Source organism: Pithys albifrons, chromosome 3 (assembly GCF_047495875.1).
Source record: "Pithys albifrons albifrons isolate INPA30051 chromosome 3, PitAlb_v1, whole genome shotgun sequence".
NCBI lineage: Eukaryota > Metazoa > Chordata > Aves > Passeriformes > Thamnophilidae > Pithys > Pithys albifrons.
Genome location: NC_092460.1, coordinates 53538997 through 53562752, shown reverse-complemented (window position 1 = coordinate 53562752; position 23756 = coordinate 53538997). Strand labels below are relative to the sequence as shown.

General features: G+C 41.0%; 2 protein-coding genes and 1 long non-coding RNA gene across 7 annotated transcripts in view; 2 read left to right on the top strand and 1 right to left on the bottom strand.

Moving 5' to 3' along the window:
* Positions 1-7830, bottom strand: part of BLTP3B (bridge-like lipid transfer protein family member 3B) — a 51776-nt gene extending 43946 nt beyond the window's left edge. For 4 of the 5 annotated variants that reach the window (XM_071552010.1, XM_071552011.1, XM_071552014.1 and 1 more), the window contains exon 1: positions 7615-7830. Coding sequence is in view for 2 of the 5 variants with exons in the window: in XM_071552011.1 (XP_071408112.1) it covers positions 7615-7658 (44 nt within the window). In the remaining 3 variants the exon portion in view is untranslated. Of the gene's footprint in view, positions 1-1174; positions 1237-7614 lie in introns of those variants that run through there. The other variant, XM_071552013.1, reaches the window with a different exon arrangement.
* On the top strand, positions 7515-11376 carry LOC139670394 (uncharacterized). The gene is made up of 3 exons (XR_011697480.1): positions 7515-7829; positions 8076-9304; positions 9617-11376. It is a non-coding gene; the product is annotated as an uncharacterized lncRNA (long non-coding RNA).
* A 2463-nt stretch (positions 11377-13839) lies between these two features.
* On the top strand, positions 13840-22118 carry ACTR6 (actin related protein 6). Its single transcript, XM_071549931.1, has 11 exons — positions 13840-14045; positions 15077-15194; positions 16407-16475; positions 16764-16887; positions 17691-17826; positions 17914-17970; positions 18650-18748; positions 18913-18991; positions 19679-19850; positions 20754-20892; positions 21672-22118. The coding sequence occupies exons 1-11, from the start codon at positions 13978-13980 to the stop codon at positions 21799-21801; spliced, it is 1191 nt and encodes a 396-aa protein (XP_071406032.1). The 5' UTR covers positions 13840-13977; the 3' UTR covers positions 21802-22118.
* The last annotated feature ends 1638 nt before the right edge of the window (positions 22119-23756 follow it).

Here is a 23756-nt window from a genome sequence, read left to right as displayed (position 1 = left end):
TTATTATTTGGAAAATCTGTTTTGCTGGATTTTTGGGTATAGCAGAACTGAGACAGCTGCTGTCATCAATGATTATTATCTAATTATGTGTCACGCAGCAGATTTGTGCACACACAGCCAAGCACTGCACATAAGTGAGGAGCTTGCACTGCATGAATGATAATCATCTTGCAAGTAAAATATTGCTCAAGTAAGTTATCTAACATATATGATAAATCCTCACATAGACTAGTATTAGCTTTTCTAGTCCATGAGTCTTTTCATATCAAGCATAGAAATGGTTAATATGATCACACCCAAAGAGCTTTTTTCAAACAGACAATCCTATACATGTCAGGCCTTAATGATATGTTGAGTACAAAATAACACAAAATCCTTAATATATTAAACCATATGTAGCAATGCAGCTTCCAGACTGCAGGCAGAAAAAACCCACATCATAATTTGAGAATTTGCTCATACTTGATAACTATTAAATTGCACTTAAAAAACAGCATTCTGCACCTAATGCACAGAAAAGTCACTTGATCAAAAATAATTTTAGAAATTTAAAATCAAGAAAAAATGATATAGTGTAAAAGCATGACAACATCTGTCTTTTGGAAACTGCATCATTTAGTTATGTGACATTAGTCGATATTTTTAATGCTAAGTGATCAGATCTCACAACAAAATCTCACAAGATCTTTTGATAAGACATTAACCATAAGAACTATTTTAATTTTTAAAAATGAAATTAAATCAGCTCTTTTCTTTTGTAAACTAGCTAAAAAGCTGACTGGTCCTTCAAATATATAATTACAGCAGTAATAAACATTGAGTTATGAAAAGGAATTAAGTAGATGCAAATGACAAACAGCAAAGGTCAAACAGGCTTAAGATATTGAGAAACACATAATTACACTTAGAAAACACACTTAGGTATGTTTTTGATAGGATTACTGATTTACTTCGTAAATCAGTTTTGCAAATTCAGTTTAGGACTTATAAAAACCCCCAAAGAAACTAAAACACATAGCCACACAGCAAACAATTACTTTTTTCCAGAATTTTAAGTTACGAAAAGATGTGACAACACAAGTAACATTTTAGAGAGCTCCTTTCATGCCCAAATTTATATAAATGCACACTACCTCTTACATTTACTCTACGAAGGTGGGATAGGGGAAGTTACCTGAGGGCAAGGTATTCAGACATAAGGCCCCTAATCCTCGTGAAAGTAAGTGGTCAGTTGCCATGGCTTCTGAGAAGCTTCTGGTGCTCATTTTGGTAGTAAGGATATTCACAGCAAACCAATCTCCACCAGAGCCATCTCGGATCGCTGCAGGGAACGGGACACAGGGGACACACAAGGGATCAAGTTCAAAGGGAAAAAGGAGTGATATAGTAATGTAAGAGAGTTTTAGCTGAAGATAACTGCAGTTTCAACAACTTGTTACATATGATGATGTTATAGAACTCAAATGGAAACAGACCGGTGTAAAATACTAGATTCCTATATGAATACTCTTGCTCTCTGATACTACAATACTGCAGCCCTGTTCAAATGAACAGGTCATGAAGAAAATTGTAAGCATGCATAAAAGATCTATATAATATAGCCAAGTGGTTTCAGAGATACTCAGTATATTTGGAAAATTAAAAGGAAGATAGCCCAGAGACGCAGCGTAAGAGGGTTTTATTTTACTTTTAAATGGGAGACTTTTCAGTTTTGTTTTGCCTATCCTTAGATTTCTCAGCCCACATCATTTGTTCCTGTTCACAGTGTCTCAACCTCAGCTATTCAAAATTCACACTAGAGAAACCTGACAGTACAGATATAAGAAAAAGGGACTTATGGACATGTTTCACAGTTCGATTTTGCAGGCTATGAAATTGGAGCACAATATGCTTCTAAAAAAAATGACAACATTCTCTGTTAACTGTCTGTACTTTGAAGAGATGCCTCAGCCTAAATATAGTCTAAATATAGTTAATTCCAACACTGTTATCCTTTTGGGTACAATATAATCCAAGTGTTTGGACAGTGGACTTGGTAGGCAGTTTGTTGGGATATTTGAATAGCATTTAAGAGATTTATCACCAAAGTGAATTACAGATACTCAGTTACAAATTATTTTTCTCAAGTCTCCAGATCCTCAGCAATGGGAGAAACTAGAACATGAAAACTGTCACAGAAGCAAGCCAACTATGTAACTTTGACATTCCTGGGTAGCTGGATCCCATGGTTGCTTCCTAACAGAAGCAGCAAGCCTCTCTGAGGAATAAAAAAGCTCTGGTATTCTCAAGCTTTATGGTAAAGCTGCATGGCAGAGCTGCCACGAAACCTGTGCTGGGGACATTGTTCCTACAGCAAGGCTCATACATCCACCTCGAGGAGGATGGAAGCACTAAAAGCCACAGACTGAGCTGGAGCTCTTTCCACTCCTGTTTTTTCTCATGAAAAAAGGACACAATGAACAGATCTGAACCATAGTTAACACCAGCTCCACAAAGGTGTACAGACCTCCTGCACAAGTTACTGGATTGTGAAACCTGGGTAATTACTTGTTACCAACTATTCCCATGATTTGCACAAAATCTGTGAAATACATCTTTTCACAGAAGTGTTTGTGATTCCAGAAAATACATTATTGCTCATTTATCTCCAAAACACCTATATAATTCCATAAGGCACCAAGGCTAATTCACTTTGGATTTTGGAAGATGTCCTGGTACAGAAGCTTAAAATGCAATACCAGGCATGAAGCTACTAACAAAACATAAGAAAGTGAAAGTTTATTTCTGTTGAAAAAAACATTTATTGAGTCCCTTATGCTCATCAGAACATTATCAACACATTTACACAGACAAAACTGTCAGTACGAAACCTCCACTTAAATACTAAAAGTACTGAATTTCAAATAGGTGGGAATTTAAGAGATACAGGAAAATAATGAAACTTTAAACTGTTCTTTTTCCTTGTTCTCTTGTGCTGTCCAAGCAGTTCTGTTATTCTACCTGTTGTTTTTCAAGCTTGTTCTTTCATTAGGCGCAGCATCTGTTTAAGACAGACGTAATGCTAACACTTTCCATAAGCGTTCATATTCAACACAGATTCATTCAGAACAACACAAATCATTAGGTCTACATTGTGTTCTGCCATTTTCCCACATATTACACAAGCCAGTAAAGTCAGTCATGTGGAATACACTTTGCAAAATCTGTACAAGCAAACAGAAAAGTGGCAAAGTACACACTTTGTGTTCTTTGGCTGGCTAAAAGGATTGGATAACTTTCACAAAACTAAAGTGACACAGAAGTGGAATACACAAAACTGAAAATATGCAAAAAAACCCTACTTATCTTGGAAGCTTCAAAGTTCATCCAAAAGTTTGGTAGTTACTCACAGGAAGGAATGAGCCCATTCTAGCCAAATAAAGGTGTTACACTGGTATATTCCAAAAGGAGTCACCTCAGATCACTTGGGATGGCAACATCCCTCACCAATCAGGCATGTCTTACTGGTATAAAAGCAGTGCAATATGCAGGGCAAATAATTAGGTAGGACATGTATCAATGAAATTGTACCAGATGATGTAGGGTATCACTGTTTATTTCAGGATCAGCTGATTCCTGATATCCACACCATTACTATGCTATTCTTTGTAAACCCAATATTTGTACGAGCACTATAATGATTTCCCAACTATAAGGTGAAAACAATTGTCACAAAATTCACTGCCTTTTTTTTTCTATTGAAATCTTAGTATATTCACATCTGCTGCTTCAGGTGAGCAAAAGCAAAGGTCTAAGTTCACACAAAACATTAACTAATGACACAACTGAAAACAATTTGGGTTTCTGCCACACCAAACATTTTTAAACCTCTTACTGTTTTCTTTGTGAAAATAGCAAATAAGACACATACAAGGAATGTAATTTTTAAGTTGAACAATGTGCTATCATTGATAAACGTACGAGTTACTACCTCATTGAGATGAAGAATGTCACATTCAGTGGGACTACTTAACATAGAAGCCAAGTTTCTAAGCTTACTCTCGAGGTTCTAAGACATACTTTGGTGAACAAAACTGTTTTTCAAAAAGGCATGGATAATGCAGACACTTACACAGAAGACTCAGACTGTTTCTTAGCTAGAAAGGGAATTTAAGTGATCCTAAAAGTCAAAACCAAAAAACACCTGAAAATACCCTTATACAAGTGTGTGTTAATAAAACCTGCTCTCTCTGTATATCTTGGATCCAAACAACTTGGATTCAAACCCCTGCCATGGAGATGATCCCCTTATAACCACAGACAGAATAACAGCAACACCCTAGTGAACTTGTGTAGGGCAATCTAGATTCCTGTCGGAAATCTTTAACACCATTATTTCATGCACTTGTCCACAAAGACTAACTGAGGAAAAAGAAGGAATGCTGAAGAATATCTGCTGTCATCATAGCAGAACACTAAAGAGAAAATCTTGCAATAAAAGGTGCTGAAATCTCTCACCCATTGAAAATATGTAACAGCACAGATGAAGATTCAACCTAAGTTCAGTTCACTGGGAAAGGCCTTCACAGAATGAGTAAGTGATCCAGACACTACAGAGAAGACTTTTCCTAGGCACAGTGTGTCTTTCCCAGCATTGTAAAGGATGACTTCATTATCCAGATACTTGCGTCATTTTAGGGCACATTTATTATGAAATAATAACACTCCATCATCTACATTCACCAAAACCACACCTAACACAATATGGAGCTGACAAAAATTCAAGCCTCCAAATGACAAACTCATCTCTACAGTTTAGCTGCTACATTTATTTTCATATCCTATTGCAAACACCACATAATTTGAAGGTACCCCCTCCCTTCTCATTTACTACCACGGCCCTGGAAAAGAGCAATGCATGTTGTTGAAAATAGAGGACATTCCAAAAAATTTTTTAAATACTGAAAGAGCAAAAAACTCATCACCAAATCCTGACATAAGCTACAACTTTGTTATAGACTGAGTCAAATAAGCCTTGTTATATTCACTGCTCTTAATATGTAACACAGCAATAAGAAAAACCCTTTACTAAGATAAAAAATAATTTAGATATCAAAACTTTCAAAACACACTTTGTGTTGTCTTCTTCTTCTTTTTCTCAGACCTTAAAGACTCATACCTATGTAAAATTTTCCCTGGCAAACAAATGTAGAATGACAAGGCCCCTTCACAACCCCAGTGACCATTATCAGTTCATCTAAACATGTTCTAAATGGAAACTGCACTGCCCAGTGACATTGTGCTTTTAAACTTGCAAATACAGTACCTAGACAGTACACAAAGCTGAAAATTGTTAACACATGATTAACAGATATTGCAGCAATCTTCATGGCAAACACTGCCAAACCTATGATGATTTGGGAGGAGGGGGACAAGATGACCTCTAGAGAGCCCTTCCAACCTCACCCGTTCTGTGATTTGTGGCAGAAAATCAAAGTATTTCTCCATAACTGAAGGAATAAGTTCTTCTACTTGTTCTTTGAGGTAATATTAGATTTGTCTTTGTTTAAACACAAAGAGAAATACAATCATCAGAAATGAAAGTAAATCGAGGTAACAGGGTAATTCTTTCCACTATTCCTTTATTATATATGGACAACAGATTGAAATCCTGTCACTAATACCTGCTTTGTTGAAGATGACAAGCAAGCAGCAGTTTCAAGGAACTATGAAAATTGCAGAACAAAAGCCAATATATATAGAGTAAAAAGTGAAAGTGTCTCTGTGTTACAGGAAATTCCTTATGTATTTGGCTCCTGAATCACTTTCTTGTAAAACAAATAAAGAAAAACCTGAAATAACAACATTATCATTTTTGTTGAAAAATCAAGCTCCTGAAATTTAAAAAGCCACCAGATTTTCAGGTGCTCGTGTGTCACTTGAATTCTGTTTTCCCGAGCAACCCACTTCTGCAACCACTGAAGCACCTGTTCAGCAGGAAGCAAACACATTATCTGGTCATGTGATTAAGAACACTCATAACAAGGGGCTTAATACTACCTAAATTTTAGGTAGCAAACACACTCTTTCAATGTCAACTTAGTATAGATCATGAGCCTCAACTTCAACTTGGAAACCTCAGATTGTTGGACATATTTCATAAGCATCTTAAAAGTGATGAAGTGTGACATAGTCACTTGGCATAGCCTTGTTGAATAAGCATTATCACAACACACAAGAAAGTAAACACAGATTTATCAACATTAAAAAGTACTTAATTATAATCTATTCAGCTGTTTATCTGTAAAACTAGACAAAAAGCAGCTCATCTTGCTGCTGCCTACTTACCAGGCCCATTTCAGAGTCTAACTTGTGGTACAGAGACTACAGTTCACTCCCCTTTCCATACAGCTTGCTATAGAGCACTAGAGGAAACAAGCTGTTAAACCCAGCTATTCCATGCACACTTCTGATTAGAAGGCTGACTCAAGGCTGATGACATCTTCGCACTGCATTTCCATCTACACAATGCTCAGCTATTTTCATGTAAGGACAAGCTTTCTTTATCAGCATAACTCATGAGTAGGGTGGAAGAGAAAAATTATCCTACTACTGTCTTCATACATCATGTTTAGCAGATAGATACCAAAGGATTTGAAGTGAGAATTGTGTTTTCCATGTGCATCAACAACAGATTACTCAAATGACAATCTGTCATTTCATTTTGTTTGATTTCCTCTATAAACATTTTTCAGAAATACCACTCCAAAGTAGAAGAAAACACTGGGGAAAAAATAAGCAAAAAAAGGAAGAGTATTTCAAGTTATATGTTTTAAGATATAAAAGCTGGCTCTGCAGAATTAGCAACGTTGTGATATCGTGACATATCAAGTACCTAACAGGTTTTTGCCTCTCTTTAGAAAATGGCAAAAATGTGACGTGGTTTTTCAAAAGTGTATCAATCAGATTGCGTACTTTCTGGGATTTCTCCATCTTTCAAACACACGACATTGACAGCTACAAAATTTTACAGTAGGTTTGCTTGGTTGTTTTTTTTGTTTTATACCGCGAGGCACGTCAAACATGATTTCAGTCACGCAGAAAACGATGGACTTATTTTCATCGCTGTGCGCGCAGCCGGACGCGCCCGTTTTGTTGCCCGGCTTCACCTGTGTCTGCACGAGCTCAGATGTCGCGACCGGCGCTCCAGGACACGGCCCGAGCTCCCCCTGCCCCGGCCAGCCCGCGACCCGGGGCGGCTGCTGCATAACCCCCCCGCAGCTCGGAACCGCGACGAGGTCAGGGATTTTCCCCACTCCTGCGCCCCCGCGCACCCCGGGAGCGGGGGCGGCACCAAGAGCCCGGCGGGAGGCGCGGCCGGAGCGGAGCCCGCGGTGACTCACTCGGTGAGTCCCCCCGAGCCGGGCACCGCCGAGGGGGCCGGTGCACAAGCCCCACACGAGTACACGGCCACCCACCCTCCGCCTCCAAATCACTGCCAGGAGGCGGCTCCAGCTCCACCCTCCGCGGGCAGAACCAAGCCCTGGCCCGGGATTCGCTCCCCGCGACGGGGACCTGTCGCCGCCCGCGCCCCGCACACCCCTCAGCCTGCCCAGGGCACCGCGTCCCACTGACCTGGAGAGGTGCTTCAGGATCTGCTTCTTGATAATCCCCGCCATGGTGTCTGCCCGCCCGCGCCCCTCACGACGACCAGCCGGGGCCAGGAACGCGCCTCATCCCTCCACCCGGCCCTGCCCGCGGCGGGGAGAGCGCCAAGAGCGGAGCCGCTGTCCCCGCTCGCACTCACTCGGCGCCCGCCGCCATCTTGGCCGCAGCATCGCCCGGTGCCGGTACCGGGGGCGGGGCGGGGCGGGCCCGGCGGGGCGGGGCCAGGGCCGGGGCCGGGGCCGAGGCGGGCAAGCGGGGAGGGGCCGGGGCAGCGCCAGCGCCGCCTCCTCCCGGGCTCGGTTGCAGCGCCCCGGCGAGCCCGGGCAGCGCCGTTTCTCGGTGGGCGCCCGCAACCGGTACTCGCCCCAGTCCCACCGCCCGCCCTTCCCCCGCTGTCCTCCCCAGCTGGTTCTTTCATCTCCCTTCAGCATTCCCATCTCCAAAACTCCGAAAGCCTCTCTCTGCGTCCCCGCCCTCCTGCCTGTGGAGCGTGTCCCAGCAGCCGCACACCTGTGCCTGGGCCTGACCTTGGCCGAGCTAAAAGGATGGCAGCAGCTCCCATAGCACCGCACCAATGGAACAAGGATGAAGAGCTTACTGTCAGAAACTTAAAATGCTGTGGCAATAAATTCATACGTATACACACGCATATATATTTCCCTTAACCCAAATTTCTCAAACCTGGAGACCTGTAAAATCATGTTCCTCAGGTGCTTAATATTTCACTGGGTATCTGTGGCAAGTATAAGGCCTACGAGTTACTTCACTTCTGAAAGAATAGCTTCTCAAGCTGTAGCAAAATCTCCAAGCCAGTTAAAAAATAATTGTATTAGTTTTGTTCATCCAGTAACCTCTGGTGGTCTCTCATTCAGAAAAGGTATTTTGAAGAATTTCAGTGGTGGATGAACAAGTACCCTAAAACCTATTATTAACTGGGGAAAAAATCTGCAAACAAACAAACAAAAAGATGAACAATTAGAAAACTAATAAGCTTTTCAGATGTGACCTCCATATGAAGGATGGCTTGCTGACTCTGTAGTAGTCTAGAGCTGCAGAGGAAAGACATCAGATACTATTTCTCTGCTTCTCATATACATTAATAATTTACAAGCAAATGAACCAAAACCCTAAGGACCTTTAAGTCAGAAATATGAAGCAGTAATAGAAAAAATAGGTCAGAAGATGGACATTTTCAATTGATTTTTCCAGACATTTAAAAAAAGTCAGTTGTGTAACACTGACCTCATTATATTCTTAAAAGAGATTTATAAAGTAGTGTCCTAGTTCAGCAGGAGGGACCAGCTAACCCTGTGTGGGGGTGATCAAAGCTGTGTATTCTACCCCCTCTATTCATTCCCCAAGGTCAATGGGCCATTAACAGCAGCTGCCCAGGGAGCCATTATCACTTCACACCCAGCCTGAGGGGGGCGGAGCTGCCAATGGGCCATCAACAGCTCAACACCCCCTGGCTCCCAGAGTTAATCACTCATTGTGTGAGTCCCCGCCCAGGGGGAGGGACTGAGAGCTCCCTGAGGGTACATAAGGGGTGGGTAAGAAGACCTCGGGAACCTCTCGTCGGATCCAGAGCAGCAGCAGGACCTCGACAGGAGGAGATCCCCGCTCTCGCCCAGACCACAGCCCTCGCCTGCACCAACAGGTTTTTCTTTTCCTTTTGCTCTGGACTTGGGGGAGCCACAGGGGTCTCAGCACAAGGGCAAACAAACCCCCTTGGGTTTGTGCCCCAGGACACTGGGTTATACTGCTGGGGTATTGTGAGTTGAAAGCAATTTCCCTTTTGTGTCAGTGTTGTTATTGTAATATTATTATTAAATTTTAGCTCTGACTTATAATCTCTCTCGTGGTGAGTTCATTTCTCCTGCTGGTTCACCTTCAAACCAGCACAAGTAGGAATGAGCTCTGTATGAAGCTAACACTTTATGCCTGTTTTAAGTTCAATTTTCTTAACTAGGAAAAAATCTACCAGTATCGTGGAGGAACAATGCTCATCATTGTGATGGATCAGCTTCTCATCAAGACAGAAAATACAAGGGGCGAGGAAAGCAGGATCCATGCCGTGTGTTCTCTTCCAAGTGCCGTGCAAGGATAGCTCTGGCAGAACAGGAGAAGTCACTGATGTCAGAACTGGAGACCAGAAACATTTCTGTGCAGCAGGTCTGATCTGAATTGCGACCTCATGTTGTCCCACCCCATCTCCTGGTGCACACCGAATGGCAGAACAGAGGAAAAAGCACAGATGAACACACCCCACACCCTCTCCACGTTGCAGGGAATTAGAAGGGCACCAATTTTCCATGTTGATTTCAGACCTGCCCAGTCACCATGGCCCTGACTGGTGATCTCTAGACTACGTCTGACTCTTCTCACTCATCCCATCAGTCCTGATTTTGACTTAAGGAATGACTTATGTGCTTGACCTTGGACCTGCTTCATCATCACACATTTGCTTGATGCCCTGAGCTCAGGATTTTGCTCCACACGTGCCAGCCTTGCTCCCTGGCTAGGGGTGGTGGGACAGGCCCTGGCTAGCAAGGTCCTATCCTGCTGGCCTCCCAGCTCCTGGCTTCCTTCCCTTATGGAGCAGCCGGCACTCATGTCACCAAAAAAGAACCCCATTTATGAGTATATCCAGGATACTAAAATGATCTTAAAGAAAAATACTGTCTCATACTTGTGATAGATATTTTCAAGGCCAAACGGTGAACACTTTTAACAGAACACTCAAGAAGCTACAGATGTAGAGTTTTCCATCAGTCAGTCATCTCATCCATCAGCCTGCCCTCCACTAAATAAAGGTACATGGAGTTCAGTTTATAGATGTGAAGTCCAGCATAATGCCCCCTGTGTCAAAGGGTGCAGTATCATCTACCTCAAGGATAACATCCTTTGTATGCTCCAAACACCTTGCAAATTCTGTATTTGGCATCATTGAATCATTCTGAGACTGCATGTTCCTGCAGAGGGGAGCCAATAAGCACTGTGCTTATTGGGCACAGGGCTTACTGGGCAGAGGGAGTTTGACTTTTCATGTGGTCATGGGGATTTCTCAACTGTAAAAACTGGAAAGGAGTTGAGAGGAAAAAAACACAAAACCAACTAAAGCTCACGCAACTTCAGGAACATGAAGGTCACTGAATTAGCAAAAACCCCCAAAATTGTTGTTTATTCCATTAAATAAAGCATTAGGAGATGTGGTAAAAAAAACCCAAGAAATAAAACGTGACCTGAATTTCAGTTAAGGCTTTATATCACACTTGCAGCATAGAATAAGAAATTTGGCATGGCTTTATATGGATAATGGAAAAGATAATTGTCTGTCTTCAAAGGCAGATGTGCAAGGTGTAAGTAGTCTTGACAGACCATTGTTTAAAGAGCATCACAAAATATCAACTCTCACTATAGTAATGGGCAATGTACAAGGTTTGCCGCTGCGTGGACTTTCTAGAGTCCTATTTATGTGTCCTTGCTGGGTGGCTGACTTTGTTATGGACTTCAACAACAACAACAACAACAACAGAAAGTATTATCTGAAGTGCCATTGCAATACATGGGTGAATGTATAAACAAACTCAGTAAGTATGCATGAATTGCCCTGAGGTAGCAGTGACAGTAAATATACCAACTTTAATTCCAAGACATTTTAAATATTTATGCATATCAACCACTACACATAAATCTAAGTGAACTCTTAAAATCCTGGCACTTGCCCTGTATGTCCAAAAAAAAAAATGAAAGTAACTCTGAATTCAACACAAGTCATTGAATGATAACAAATGAAGGTTTTCACAGAGCTGGAGCCAGTATATAGAAGGTAAAAAGTAATTTGCTAAATTCTGGCTTTAACTTTTATTTTCACGAGGCAAAAGTTAGCAATAGCTATTATGATTTTTTAAGTCTAAACTATTCTTCTAAGAAGTTTATATAAGTAAAAGGATAAAGTAAAAGTTACATGATTTTAAGATTAATATTTTATGTTTCTCTTTAACACCGAATACTCAAAGAATTAATTACTACTCCATGTTTTTTTTTGTATTTTGGATTTCAATTACAAACCCCAAATTTACTACTACTATACCTGTCAGTAGCAAAGGAGAATAACCAACACTTTATAGGGTTCTTTAAAAGCACTCAGAAGCTTCTGAACTGAAAAAATAGGCTTTTGATAATTCCTCTGACCTCTCCTCAAGAACCAAATAATGTATTTGCTCATCTGAGTGAGGATTAAGGATGATGTCCTTAAGATACATTTCCTTTACAAGCACATAAAGAGGATTTGTCTAAAAGCAGATTGCTGTGCGTTCCCATGAACATACTGGCTCATGGAAAAACATTTGATATTTGTTAGGGTAAAGAGTCATCATACAGCGTATCAGAGATTTTTAAGTTCTGGTGATTACAGAAAAGTCAATTCCATACATATGCAAAAGTGCAGTACATTTTTTTGTTGTTTTTACTGGATAACAAAAAAGATACTAGTGATGGTAAGTAAAACATACAAATACAGCAAAATTCATCATCAAGAGAAGCACAAGGTGCTCCGCCTGAGACGACAGACCTACAGAGCGCAGGGTAGGCTCAGATCTGTGTGGCAGGGACAACAGCCTTGTGGAAAAGGAGATGGGGGTCCAGGTGGACAGCAGGCTGAACAGAGGTCAGAAGTATGCCACTACAGCAACAAAGGCAAACCAGATCCTGGGCTGCATCCACAGAGGGATTACTAGCAGGGACAGGAACATGATCGTCCCAGTCTGTTCAGGGCTTTTCAGGCCACACCTCGAATACCATGTTCAGTTCTGCTCCCAACAATTCAAAAAAATTGCGGACAACTGGAGAGCATGCAAATTAAAGCTATAATTAAAGAACTCGAGAGTATACCTGATGAGGAAAGACTGAAGGACTTAAGTGTTTTCTGCCTGCAGAACCGAAGGCTGAGGAGGAACCTTATCACAGTATTCCAGTACTTAAAGAGAGGCTACAAAGAAGACAGAGGCTCTCTCTTCACAAGAAGACAAAGGACAAGTAGAAGTTGTATCCAAAGAGGATTTGTCTTGATACAGGAAACTTGATACAGTGAGAACAATCAATCCCTGGAGAACCCTCCCCAGAGATGTGGTGCAGTTCCCATCACTGGAGGTTTTCCAGATAGTTTTGGACAGGGTGTTTGATCATCTCATCTTCATTCCCTTTACCACAAAAGGTTAGATGAGATGATCTTTTGAGGTCCACTCCACACAGTGCTCCTCTATAGTTCTGTAAAGGTGTGTGGTATGTGATAAGAGACTTCAATAGAAGTCTAGTCAAGGACAGAGAATTCCAATAGCATTGCCCTTTATATTAATTATAATAAAATAGTGTTAATTACAGCATGATTAGAACAACTCCTTTCTACCTGAAAGGCAGTTGTAGCTGGGTGAGAGTTGGTCTCTTCTCCCAGGCAACTAGCGACAGGATAAGAGGACATCGTCTTAAGCTGTGCCAGGGGAGGTTTAGGCTGACAGTAGGAGTTTCTTCACAGGACAGGTGAAGACATTGGAAATGACTGCCCAGGGAGGTGGGAGTCACCGCCCCTGCAGGCTTTTCAGGAAAGACTGAATGTGGCACTTAGTGCCGTGGTCTAGATGACATGGTGGTGTTCGGTCATAGGTTCGACACGGTGATCTCATGAGGTCTTTTCCAACCTAGTAATTCTGTGATTCTACAACAGTAAAATAATGATGGTAGAATTTTTTAGAGTTGTCTTCCTTTTCATTTTGTCACATTCTTACGCAGCACACCCCTGTGCTGCTGGTCACTTCTCACATGATGGGATTGTCGCTCATCACCCTTCTCCCCGAGGCGCGGGTTTCCCGTACGGCAGCACCCGAGGTGCCAGGTACCTCCCTCCCCCGGGTGGTAGCGCCAACACAGCCCCGGCGGTCCCCAGCGGTGGGTGCGGCCCCGGGAGCTGCCGGCGGCTGGGGGGGGGGGGGGGGGTGGGGTGTGCCGGCGGCTGGGGGGGTGTTGTGCCGGCGGCCGGGGCAGGCTGTGCCGGCGGCGGGGTGGGCTGTCCTGGCGCAGGCAGGCGGGTGGTAGCGGTGGGTCAGCTCCCACCCTCCCGTTCGCCGAGCGCTGCCGGGTCACGCCCAGCCAATGGCACCGCGGCCCCGCCAGCGTCACGGCACGGCGGCGCGCCCGCGGCGGAGGCGGAGCACTCTCGGCACTGCCGCGTCCCGACGGGCCACGCGCTGTTCCTCCGCTCTATGGTCACCATAGAGATCCACGGCGGTGGCGGAGCAATACTGGGACGGCGGCGGCCGTGGCGCCGTGGGGAACATGGCGACGCTGGTGCTGGATAACGGCGCCTACAACGCCAAGATCGGCTACAGCCACGCGAACGTCAGGTGAGGGCCCGGGGCGGGGCGGGCGCTGCGCTCCCATCACCGCTCCCATCACCGCTCCCGCCGCCCCGCGGGCCTCCGACCCGCCTCCCCTCAGCTCCGCACCGGCCTGGCCCCGCCCCCCCTGCGCCGCGCTGAGCTGCGGGCGGCCCAGAGGGGGCCGCAACACGGCGGGGCGCAGTCCCGCAGTACCCCGCTGTGTCACACCGTGACCCGACGTGTTACACTGTGTCGCACCGTGACCCAGCATGCCCTGCCGTGCCTCACTGTACCCCACTGTGCCCCACCGTACCCCCGTGTCCCAACGTGTCCCGCTATGTTCCACCGTACCCCGCTGTGCTTCACCGTGTCACACTGTACCCCACTGTCCTGACATGTCACACGACCCTGCTGAGCCCCACTATATCACAGTGTACCCCATGTCCCAACGTGCCCCACTGTGTCACACCATATCCCGCTGTGTCCCAACGTGCCTCTCACTGTGTCATACTATACCCCACTGAGTCCCGCCATGTCACACTGTACCCCAGTATGCCCCAGTATTGTCACACCGTGACCCCCTGTGTCACATTACACCCCGCTGTGTCCTGCCATGCCACACTGTACCCTGCTGAGCCCCACTGTATCACAGTGTACCCCATGTCCCATTGTGTCATACTGTATCCCATTGAACCCCACCGTGTCCTGCTGTACCCCACTGTGCTCCACTGTGTCCTGCCATGTCACACCATGCCCCACTGGCCAGGATGGAAAAAGAGCCCTTGGTGCTTTTCTTATTTGTGCTGGTGGCGTGGGTTGGCTGGCTGCAGCTCAGCACAGTCTGTGGTGGGGTTTGTTTTTCCAAAAGGTGTTTTGTCTGCACTGGAGGTGTCAGAAATTAGAGATTTTCCCTCATAACTGACTCTAGTAAATGGACTAAAACCAAAATACAGCAGCAAAAACATTATTGAAAGTATACTGTTCATGGAAGTGGCATAGAGACAATGAATGTGTCTCATACCATGTTGAATAGAAAACTTCCCACTCTTTTCCAGTGTTATTCCCAACTGTCAATTCAGATCAAAGACCGCACGTTTGAAAACCTTTACCGCAAATCAACTGGATGAAATTAAGGATCCCTCTGGCCTTTTTTATATTCTTCCCTTTCAGAAAGTAAGTAAGATATCCTCAGTTTAACATGAAAGCCAAATGTAAATTGTAAGGAATAGTTTTCATACATTATGTCCCAACTGCAGGGTTATATGTAGTATCATCCAAAAATCGAAGTCAGCAGTGTGAAGTTTTAACAGTCATAGATTTTTTTCAGGTTGAAAAAGACCTTTAAGATCATCAAATCCAACTGGTAACCCTACACTGTCTAGTCTCTTACTAAGCCATGACCTTAAGTGCCACATCTGCACATCTTCTAAAGATACCAAGGATGGTGACCTGGCCCCACTGCTGGCTCATGTTCAGCTGCTGTCAACCAGCATCCCCAGGTCCTTTTCCACTGGGCAGCTTTACAGCCACTCTTCCCCCAGTCTGTAGCGCTGCATGGAGTTGTTACCCAAGTACAGGAGCCAGCACTTGGCCTTGTTGAACCTCACACAGTTGGCCTTGGCCTATCAATCCAGCCTGTCCAGATCCCTCTGCAGAGCCGTCCTGCCCTCCAGCAGATCAACACTTCCATCCAGCTTAGTGTTGTCTGTGAACTTACTGAGGGTACACACAATCCCATTGTCCAAGTTGTCAGTAAAGATATTAAACATAACTGGGTCCAATACTGAGCCCTGGGGAACACCACTGGTGACCTGATGACAGCTGGATGTGCCACCATTCACCACCACTCTAAGCCCAGCCTTCCAGCCAATTTTTTAGCCAGCAAAGACCACACCCATCCAAGCCATGAGAAGCCAGCTTCTCCAGGAGAAAGCTGTGGGAAATGGTGTCAAAGACTTGACTGGCTACTGAAGTCCAGATAGACAACATCTCCATCCATTCCCTCCTCCACTCAGCAGGTCACCTTATCACAGAAGGAGATCAGGTTAGTCAACCTTAATAAACCCATGCTGACTGCACCTGGTGGCTTGTTTGTTCTGTACGTGCTGTGTGATGGCATTCCAGATAATCTGCTCCATAACCTTCTCTGGCACTGCGGGCAGACTGAAGAGATTCTGCCAAAGAGAATAATTTCTATAGAAAACACAGTTTACATTGTTTTTGCAGTGCAGTAATTAACATATTGATCCTTAGCCTAGAAATGTAAATTGAGATATTTTAACTCTCAAATTTTTTTATATTGCCAGTCTATCAATTATTTGACTTTTTTTAAGCATGATTTTATTTTTTTCTAAATACTGTAAATTTTTTTCTAAAATCCTACAGGGTTACTTGGTGAACTGGGATGTCCAGAGACAGGTTTGGGATTATCTTTTTGGAAAAGAAATGTATCAAGTAAGAGCCTTTTCTTAATTACATATTTTGTGTAGATTAAATACTGACTAATGGAATTAACATAAGTACACCAAACATTAAAACTGGGGAGCTTACTGCTCTGTTTGGACATGCCTTCAAGTAGAAATCACAGGGATTTATGTTTTCGCAAAGTGAAGAAAAAAATAATCACAGGTACAATGTGGTTTAGAGATCAAGAAATAGTTAATGTACAAGAGAGGGATGAGCTAGATCAGTAGGCCAAAATATTTTTTTTCTATAGTGACCATCCTAATGTATTTTTCATAGGTGGATTTTGTGGATACCAATATTATTATTACCGAACCTTATTTTAACTTCAGTTCAATACAAGAATCTATGAATGAAATTCTATTTGAAGAGTATCAATTTCAAGCAGTTCTTAGAGTAAATGGTGAGTCTGTCTCCTTCTAGTTTGCATTTGTGTTTTTGAAGATTAACTTTTTAAATAAATAAATAAGTAAATAAATAAATATGTACATAAGCATGCATGCATATGCAAACGTGTATAGATATTTATAAGTGTAGTATAAAAATTACTTCATTTCTTTCCTAGCTCTTGAGTAATATACTTGTATATGTACTCTAGCTGTATTAGACATTTTAAAAATTACTTTTATAAATTCCAGCTGTATCCTTGTACTACTTTCTAGAGTGTCATGGTATATAATTACAGAAAATTGAGGAGAGTAAGGATGACAGAAATAACAGATGGATTTTGAAACAGAATAGCATTGAAAAAGTCTACCAAAAATTTGCATAAAGTCTTTGATAGCTTGGCAGCTGAGGGTGGTTTTCTGTTTGGTTGTTTTGTATTAGAAAACCAAACGCAGCATGACAATCATGAAATGTGTCTCACAGGGAATATGGAACAACATCACCACTCTTCTGAAAGATAACTGTACATGGGATTCTACTTTAGTTTGAAAAGTCATGGTGTGATCAGTGTGTGTGTACTTTAGGAGGGGGAACTGAACGTGTACTGGAATTCCTGAAAAAGATTAAATGGGGCTATATCCAATGCTTAATTTTATTGACTTTAAAAATGAATTCCTGCATTGGCTGTAGTATTATGTATTGAGGTTTTGAAAGTCTGTCAAAGGCATTTAAAGTATGAAGCAAGTACACTTTCATGTTTCTGTAAATTCTAGCAGTGTATATTCATATAAAAATGGAATCAAATTTTCTGAATTCCAGCTGGAGCTCTTAGTGCGCACAGGTATTTCCGGGATAATCCATCTGAGCTGTGTTGTATCATTGTGGATAGTGGATACTCCTTTACACACATTGTACCTTATTGCAGAAGTAAAAAGAAGAAAGAGGCAATCATCAGGTAAACTGCAGTATATATTTCCTAGAATTGTTTCCTATGTCTGAAGTTAATAATGACAGAATTCCTTGTGTTCCTCCTTTTCTGTAGGATTAATGTTGGAGGGAAACTCTTAACCAACCATCTAAAGGAGATCATCTCTTACAGGTAAAGCAGGCTGATCTTCACTCTGAAACTTGACATGAAATGACCTAGAAATTCATGGGGCATTTTTACTGCTTCTGTGAATTTTAGATTAAGTTCTGTTTAAATGAGAAGGGAATTTTATCTGTTAGAATCTGCTAGCTGCCATCTTGACCTTAAGTTCCAGATGAATTAAGATGAGAATAAAATTGTAAAAGAATTAGGCTGTTACTTTTCAGAGTGCCAGCGCTTTTGAAGTTGCTGAGGTTACCTATATGTTCACAATTATACAAGTCTTTCCATATTTTCTGAGGTGTCTCAGTAGATCATCAGTCAGTTTACTAACTGATTCTATCAATACCACAAAGAAAATTCAATAGGATCAACTTTTCTTTTGGATGCTTTAGCTTCAAACTTTACCTAGGTAAAAGTCTTTGCTATGAGATCTAATTGCAGGGTTAGAGCTGTGCTTGTTAGGAAGACAATGGACAACTGCAGGTTAATGTTTGTATTTACTGAGCCATGAAATAGGAAAATATTAAGCCAGGAATGCTTTTGTAAATTGAATACAAGTTTTATATACTGAAACAGTAGTTTTCTGTGACTTGAAAACCATGGTTTCTGATCTCCAGTGAAAGACTTGACAGGAAATGGAAGATGATTATTCTCAGACTTCAGTGTTTTTGCTTTTTGTTTTTGATAGGCAGCTACACGTTATGGATGAGACGCATGTAATTAATCAAGTGAAAGAGGATGTGTGTTATGTTTCTCAAGACTTTTACAAGGACATGGACATTGCCAAGTACGTATGCAATGGTACTAAACATAAAAATTGGTACTTCTGGAATAATCTATTTGTACAAGCAAAACTATTTTCCAATTAAGTCAAAAGTCTTGTCAGTATAAAATAGTTAGAATTTAGAACTTGTTCTTTATTCTGTTGACTTTTACATTCTTCTATTTCAGATTGAAAGGAGAGGAAAATACTGTAATGGTAGATTACGTTTTGCCAGATTTCAGCACAATCAAAAAAGGATTTTGTAAGGTAATGATAGTTTTGAAGTTGTTTTGGACTGTTCCCCTGCACAAGTCTAATAGAGAGGTTCAAATACTCTTTTTCCTAATGCTGTACTGTAACAACCTTCTGTGCTATGCATTAATTGGTAAAGTTTTTCCTAAGTTGAGATGAAAATGAAATACTGTTTTTCCAACATAGCATTTTATGTTCTGTTATTTAAAAGTTGTAGCTTTCTATGCTTGTGCTCTGTCATACACTCTATCCATACCATTCCTGATGGGGTTTTTTAACATGAAGTTAGAAACTGTTCTCCCTGCTTTAATGCTTTTTTGTAAGTCTCTCTGAATTAAATACCCTAATAGGTAGAAGATTCAAAGTCATTTTATAAAAGAGGTTGAAAAGTCTTCATAACCAGTGAAGACAACAGTTCTCTCATTTACTGAGTTGGGCATCGTTTTGAAAGCAGTCCCAATATTTTAAGGCCACTCTCATGCATACTAGTTTTATTTTGCTTCAGATAAAACTGCAGTTGGTAAGAGCAAAGTCACTTCAGATTTAATGCCAGAGCATGCATTATTCTTAAAAGATTTGTTGATAATATGACAGTCCAGAATATACTGCCTGCCTCAGCAGTACATGAAATAAATTAGCTGAATACTCTGGGATGTGATTTCTTTTCTTAAGCAGTGGGTACTATTTATGTCTTTAATTTAGCCAAGGGAAGAGATGGTGTTAAGTGGAAAATACAAGACTGGTGAACAAATACTTCGTCTAACAAATGAAAGATTTGCAGTTCCAGAAATACTCTTCCATCCTTCAGATATTGGTATTCAAGAAATGGGAATTCCTGAAGCCATTGTTTATTCAATTCAGAATTTACCTGAAGGTATAACGTAAAAGTATTTTGAAAGGGATGGGAGGTGGAGGAAGGAGGGATATTGTATTGGTTTGGTGGTTTTTGTGGTTGGTTTGGGTTTGGACTTCTTTGATGTTTTGTTTTTAAGGATCCAGAGAGTCTTAGAGAAGCTAAAACTCTCAATATGCCAGTTAAAAAGTTGTGTCTTGTGGGGCATGTCATATACTCTAGAACTGATTGTCTGCAAAATTCTGTTAGGCAAGCACTGTTTTGTGATTATCCATTGATTGGTTTCAGTTAATTTGGATTCAGTTAATTATTATAGACTTAATTCTTCTAAACATCATTTTCTAACATGACCTGTCTATGACAGCAGTGGTGGAATATACTTGAAATTTGTTTTAGTTATGTTTTAAAGTATCTTTCTTCACTAGAGGAAGAGAAAAATCAAACTGATGAGAAAAATGAAACTGACCAAATGTAGTAACTTAAGCATCAAAGTGTAGAACCTTCCCAACTGCTGTTTGTCAGAAGTAACACTAAAGCTTTCATTTTATAGATTATGTACAGGTAATTACTGTTATTATACTACTTAAGTACAGCAGCATTTAGGCTATTAATGTACTCTTAAAAATTGTATAATTTAAAATCCCTTTTGAAAGGGGAATTGCGTTGGCAAATGTAAAATTTAATAGACTATGTAAGAAAAGAAATATCAAAGCCAGATTCTATAATTAGGAAGAACACAGGGTGATGGATCACTTTTTTGTATTTCTCAATAAAACTGTTTAACTGATGTGATCGTTAGATGATCATAAAATTCTTCTATGTATATTTCCTCCTTCTGTTCCAAGTCATAATAAAATTGGAAAAAAGCCCTTTAATCTTTAAATACATAATCAGTCTCTAACTACAGATTTACTTATTTTACAGAAATGCAGCCTCATTTCTTCAAGAACATAGTTCTGACTGGGGGAAACACCCTTTTTCCAGGCTTTAGAGATCGGGTTTATTCTGAAGTTCGATGTCTTACTCCAACTGATTATGATGTTTCCGTTGTTCTTCCTGAAAAGTGAGTTCTAAACTTCTAAACAGAAGGCTTTATCTTTCTAGCAGAACAAACTATAAAGTTCCATTTCTTTTTCTGATTAAAAAGATAGACTGAGTAAAGGTGTTAATTTGAATATTAAGTGAACAAAAATTGTACAAGGAGAATATTTCAAATCAGTGTATTTTCAGACAAACCAATTAAATTAGATACCACCTGCTTGCTCTGTCCTTCAGCTAATAAAGTCCAAGTGTTTTTAGGATCAGCCTTTTTATTGTAAACATAATTAAGACTGTGTTGTCATTAAATGGATACAGAAGTATGTAAGATTAGTTTAGTCTTTCACTTAGAAGAATTTTCAGCATCTGAATGCTGCCATGTCATTATTAATGTAGCCACTTCAGGGATTTGGAAGAGAGAGCTCTCTCTTTGCAGAGAGAGCTGAGACAAAACTTATCAAGTGTATCTTGAAAGTACAAAACAATCACTACTTTTTAAAAAGTATTATTAGAGTATTCTTAAATATCATTGAAGAATCATTGTCTGTGCAAAGTAAATACAAAGACATACCCATGTCATTCCCTCTTCACAGCTGCTTCCAAAGAGGCACTTTTTAAAAAAGGCAGTCAGCTAGCCCTGCTAAAATTTCAAACATTGTCTCATAACTTCTCAGGAACTGAATGGTTTGATTTAGAAATCAAGTGTATTTTTAAATACAAATAGCTAAATAAAAGTTTTGGAAATCATACTTCTATTTTAAATGAGCTTACAAATGAGTAACAATAGCTTTGTTAATTTTTCAGCCCTATTACTTATTCTTGGGAAGGTGGGAAGCTTATTTCTGAAAATGACGATTTTGAAGACATGATTGTAACTAGAGAAGATTATGAAGAACATGGACACAATATCTGTGAAGAGAAATTTGATATATAGGTAGCATAGTTGGATATGTTGTTATTCCACTGTTTTACTCAGAATGGAATCCTTTGAACTACAACCTGTTTTCCATCAGCTAGGATTGTGTTTTAGCTTTCCTGTATTTTATTGGGTTGGGAAAAATAATTTCAGAGTTTAGAAATAAAGTTTTACAAGCTTAATGCTATGAAAAAAATATGTTCCTTGCAATTTTATTATGTTCTCATGTTTTACTGATGGCTTTGTATTCTTTATTACAGAAAACCTCAATACACGAGGTAATAAAAATAATGAGTGCTTGTACTGGTGTGATACTAATAAATGGGGAAAAGAAATGGGTTTGGATTTTTTTTCAAACAGTATTATTCTAACTCATGCAATCAACTAAATGGACATCTTAAAAGGAGTCTTTGAGATTACCTATCCTGAAAAAAAATACATGAGTTTTACTTTTTGTTATTTTAGTGAATAGTTATGAGAGGAATATACTTGAAATGTGACCACTGATATTGAAAATATGCTTAGGCTTTGAGAAAAGAGTAATTTGAACAGCTCCCTTTTTTTAAAGGGATTTTAAGTTAGTAGGTTGTGGGGGCTTTTTTGTTTGGTTTTTGTTTTGAACAATGGCTGAGCAAATAAGGTTCCTGCCACTCCCTTCCTCCCCTAAAAAGATGACATCAGAAGCTGCCACAAAGGTGAGCAAAGCTTGCAGCTGTGTCCTAGGTGATAACCAATCTGTGTCCTCTCCATGCATTGTATATAAACACAAATACCCCAGTACTTGTTATTTCTGGCATCAGAAGCTCAGTTACTCTGCCATCAGTCTGTGCAGCATGGCACACAGGAGGAAAGAGCAGCAACGGGGGCTAATAGCCGGATAGAAGGCTGGGAGGGTCACCCTGGCTGGGGGTGCCCCACTTGGCTTGCTTGGTTGTCAGTACAGAGCTGGGCTCTTGGACAGGGTGGATAATGAAGACACTGGTGCTGACACCGACCTTGGCCTGATGCAGCTCATGGCGGCAAGGAAATAGCCTCTTTGTTAGGTCTGGTGACACTCAGTGGTCTGTACCCTGTTGTGTCTCATTCCCTCAGTTGTCTGCCCTAACATAAAACCAGTAGGTATACTTAACACAGTACACTTACCTGGCTACCTTGCATAAAGGTAACACAGAAGAGAAGCCAAGAGAATGGACGATGATCTTTCGTCTTGAATATGATCTCTTCTACTTAGGACTGCCAGCTTGTGGTGCCTTTTCTCTAGTCTAACCTGCTAAAAGGAATGAAAGAGGTACCATTCTCCTGCTGTTAACAGCTGTGTGAACCGCATGGGAGGCAGCTAGGGTGTGAGAGTGTGACCCCATCACCTACAGATAGTTGGACACAACTTGTATTACATTGTGTAGGACATGAATAAGTCTAGTCCACAGTTACTTTGATAGCCACATATACAGGCCCTTTTGTCCTAACTCTAGTTTTTTGACTAACTGCTTCACAAAATTATCAGCATACTTTAGCTGGGACTTAAAATAAGGAAATGTACACGCTGTTCCTATGAAAGTACTAATGAACGTTTTCCTTGGTAGAAGCAAACATGAATGCTCTATAAATAGAAGCAAGCTGCCTTACTTTGAAGGTGGCATCACTTCTGCTTTGATAAGAGTGTACTGAAAAGTACCTCTAGACTAAACTCTGTGCTCTGAAAATTTTCTACTTCAAACAAATTCACACTGGCAATTAATTTGATAGCTCTATTTTAGAAACCATAACAGAAGTGAGTGAGAGGTTCGAAGTTTCCCTACCAGATGATTCTGTGTCAAATATTGTTGAAAATATAGGACTTTTTTTTTTAAGTCCAATAAAATTTTTCTGATTTTGGAATTTAACTGTAAGGGTAAAGGTGAAAAACAGTAGTCTTCAGTTCAAAAAACTTATGTTCAGCAGGCTCATACTTAAATGTAAAACATCATCTTTCT

Excerpts from the sequence above, each read along its gene's own strand:
- ACTR6 (XM_071549931.1), top strand. The coding sequence starts at position 13,978 with ATGGCGACGCTGGTGCTGGATAACGGCGCCTACAACGCCAAGATCGGC. Across the intron at positions 15,195-16,406 it reads ATATTCTTCCCTTTCAGAAA|GGTTACTTGGTGAACTGGGA; the intron begins GTAAGTAAGATA and ends AAAATCCTACAG. Across the intron at positions 18,992-19,678 it reads TCAAAAAAGGATTTTGTAAG|CCAAGGGAAGAGATGGTGTT; the intron begins GTAATGATAGTT and ends TCTTTAATTTAG.